Here is a 2,500-nt window from a genome sequence, read left to right as displayed (position 1 = left end):
CATCACTCCAATCCTTCAGACGTGTAGTTGGATAAATCAGCTAGCACTGCGTCCTCACACAGACTGTGCTCTCAGCTGAGAACTACTGTTTCATTGTGGAATTAAACATATCCTGTCCCCGTACTGTCACAATACTTACTGTATGCACTTGTGTAAGTCGCTTTGGATAAAAGCGTCTGCTAAATAAATAAATGTAAATGTTAATGTGAGCACTCCCGGCGTACAACACATCTACATCTGCTTAGCAGAGTAACTTCCAAAGCTTCCCTAAATGCCCTGTTTTTCCCCTTAGCTCCCCATGTACTTATGCGTCAAAGTACGAACTCCCATGATCCCATCCTTGCACAACCGCATCAGTGCAGCCCTGAATCCTCCTTTTCCTCAGTGAGGAGAGGGTGAACACAGGGCAGCGTTCTACACAGCATGAGAGCCCCGCCCCTCTGGCACCAGCCCTGCCCTGCCCCCACCCGAGCCCCGTCCCGGCCCCGCCCTCACCTCTCTGTGGGACCCCGAGGTGACGGAGCGCGGCCGCTCCTGCTCCGACTTCTCCATCTCGTCCAGGAAGCTCATGATACTCTGCAGCTTGGCCTCGGAGAGCAGAGCGCCCCCTGCTGGCAGGGCGGTGGCCTGGCTCAGCTGCCCGTGCCGCTCCAGGTTATCCGCCGTCAGGGAGGTGGAGTCTCCGTCCTGTGGCACACACACACACACACACACACACACACACACACACACACACACACAGGGGTTGTCAGAGATTCTGGTGTGACGTGCGGAGTGCAGCACTGAACGGAGATTGGTGAATCTGCTCTCCACATGCCTGTGCACACTGGTCATTCATAAATTCACAGCCTTACACAAACAGCTCCTCATAGATTCAGCTGCCTCAGATTTGCTGTTAAAGGTTAGCTTTTGGTGACCAAAAAGGTAATTTTCCCTTTCTGTACCTTTCTGAAGGCAATTTTGTGGTTCATCACCATATCAGGCTCAAATTCTATTGTACAGTATTCTATGCTATTGTAACAGTAAGATATTATATCACTACACACCTCGGTTTACAAACCAGCGTAATTCAAACAGAATCACAGGCAGTGAGGCGTCCTGTCACTCTATGGGGTTTCCTCTCTGTCTCTTCGATTCCCTGCTGGGGCGCTGCTGTTGTACCATTCGGCAAGGTACTTAACCCAGAATTGCCTCAGTAAATGTCAAGCTGCGTGAATGGATAAAACTATAACCTATATAATTCACTCTGGAGAGGAGCGTTTGGTAAATGACAGTAATGTAACGCATCTCTTTCTCGTACGCCGTCCCGCCCATAACTCCGGACTGCTTAAAATCACTGTGACGCTCTCCAAGAACACTGAGCTCATGCTTAATCATATCTGACTGGGTACCTCGGTCAGTCCAGCCAATCAAAGTGCGCAGTGACAGAGTGCTCTGAAAGGAGGAGGGACTGGATGAGTGAGAGGGGGCCGATCCCCGAATCCCCGGGGGCCCCCACGCCAGTCCTCACCCCCCCTCACCTCGTCGATCCAGGCGTACTTCTCCTTCCTGTAGCTCTTGGGCTCGGACAGCCTCTCCGGCTCGTCCTCCAGCAGCTTCAGGGCGTCCAGCAGCTCGTTCAGGGTGGTCTTGGACTGTGCCCTGCTCGACGGTGCCCCCTGTCGCTGGTCCTCCACGCTGACCGTCCTCTGCAGGATCTCCTGTGGGACGGGGACCAAGAACACAGATATGAGCGTACTAGATCAGGAAGAAAACATGTTCTGATGAGCAGCAGAACACTTCTATTCCCTACAGGTTCCCGTACAGGTAACAGGCTGCTCTGGACCCTATGTATAAAGCAAATCAGCTTACATAAAATCTAGAGAAGTGGTTCTCAACCGGTGTGCCGTGAGGCAAAGTGAAGTGTGACGTGGAATTTTGAGGAACCCCATGCGTTTTTATATAGGTGTGCGTGTGCACTTATACTCTGTGAAAAGACTGACGTTTTATATTGTTATTAACCCTTTCGTACGTAAGTTACGTTTATGCTATGGAGCCCGCGTGTTATGTCACATGGTTTCTTATGTTTTCATTAGCATTATTAAGCTTCTCATAGTTTTCAGTTAGCATTTGCTATATTTTTTAACGTTAAATCGTTGTTTTCTCAAAGCTAAAGTTAGCTAGAATTTTTCCAATTTAGTGTTTTAATCGCACCGGTTTTAGCATACGTGCTAACACGGCAAATCACACCGGTGTGACCACACGTGCGAAAGGGGTAATGGAGTAATGTTTTGTTTTATTTTATTTATTTTATTTTAGTATGTTGCAGTTCATGATGCCGCGCTGTGTCGGACAAGTTCTTGCTCCGATGCACTTCAATGCATTTTTAATAAATTAGACGACTGCCTGTTCTGTGCTGATCTGTTTGGTAATTATTTGACAGTCTGCTGGAAGGGGTGGGGGGGGTTGGGTTACCTGGGTGCACTGGGAGCCCCCTGTTGGGGAGGCCAGGGGGGGTGTG

The 2,500-nt window shown here is 49.6% G+C and overlaps 1 protein-coding gene across 1 annotated transcript in view; it reads right to left on the bottom strand.

Annotated features, from left to right (window-relative positions):
- The window catches only part of cep131 (centrosomal protein 131), a 29,967-nt gene that overhangs the window by 16,371 nt on the left and 11,096 nt on the right, over window positions 1-2,500 (bottom strand). Inside the window, exons 11-13 of the mRNA XM_036536382.1 lie at window positions 2,455-2,500; window positions 1,521-1,700; window positions 496-687 (exon numbers count right to left, since the gene is read on the bottom strand). The exon at window positions 2,455-2,500 is cut by the window's right edge and continues 52 nt beyond it. Of these exons, the coding sequence (XP_036392275.1) occupies window positions 496-687; window positions 1,521-1,700; window positions 2,455-2,500 (418 nt within the window). The remainder of the gene's footprint in view (window positions 1-495; window positions 688-1,520; window positions 1,701-2,454) is intronic.

This window comes from Megalops cyprinoides, chromosome 1 (assembly GCF_013368585.1).
Source record: "Megalops cyprinoides isolate fMegCyp1 chromosome 1, fMegCyp1.pri, whole genome shotgun sequence".
In the NCBI taxonomy this organism is placed as follows: domain Eukaryota; kingdom Metazoa; phylum Chordata; class Actinopteri; order Elopiformes; family Megalopidae; genus Megalops; species Megalops cyprinoides.
Note: the sequence above shows the minus strand (reverse complement) of the source record. Positions and strands in the feature narration are given on the sequence as shown.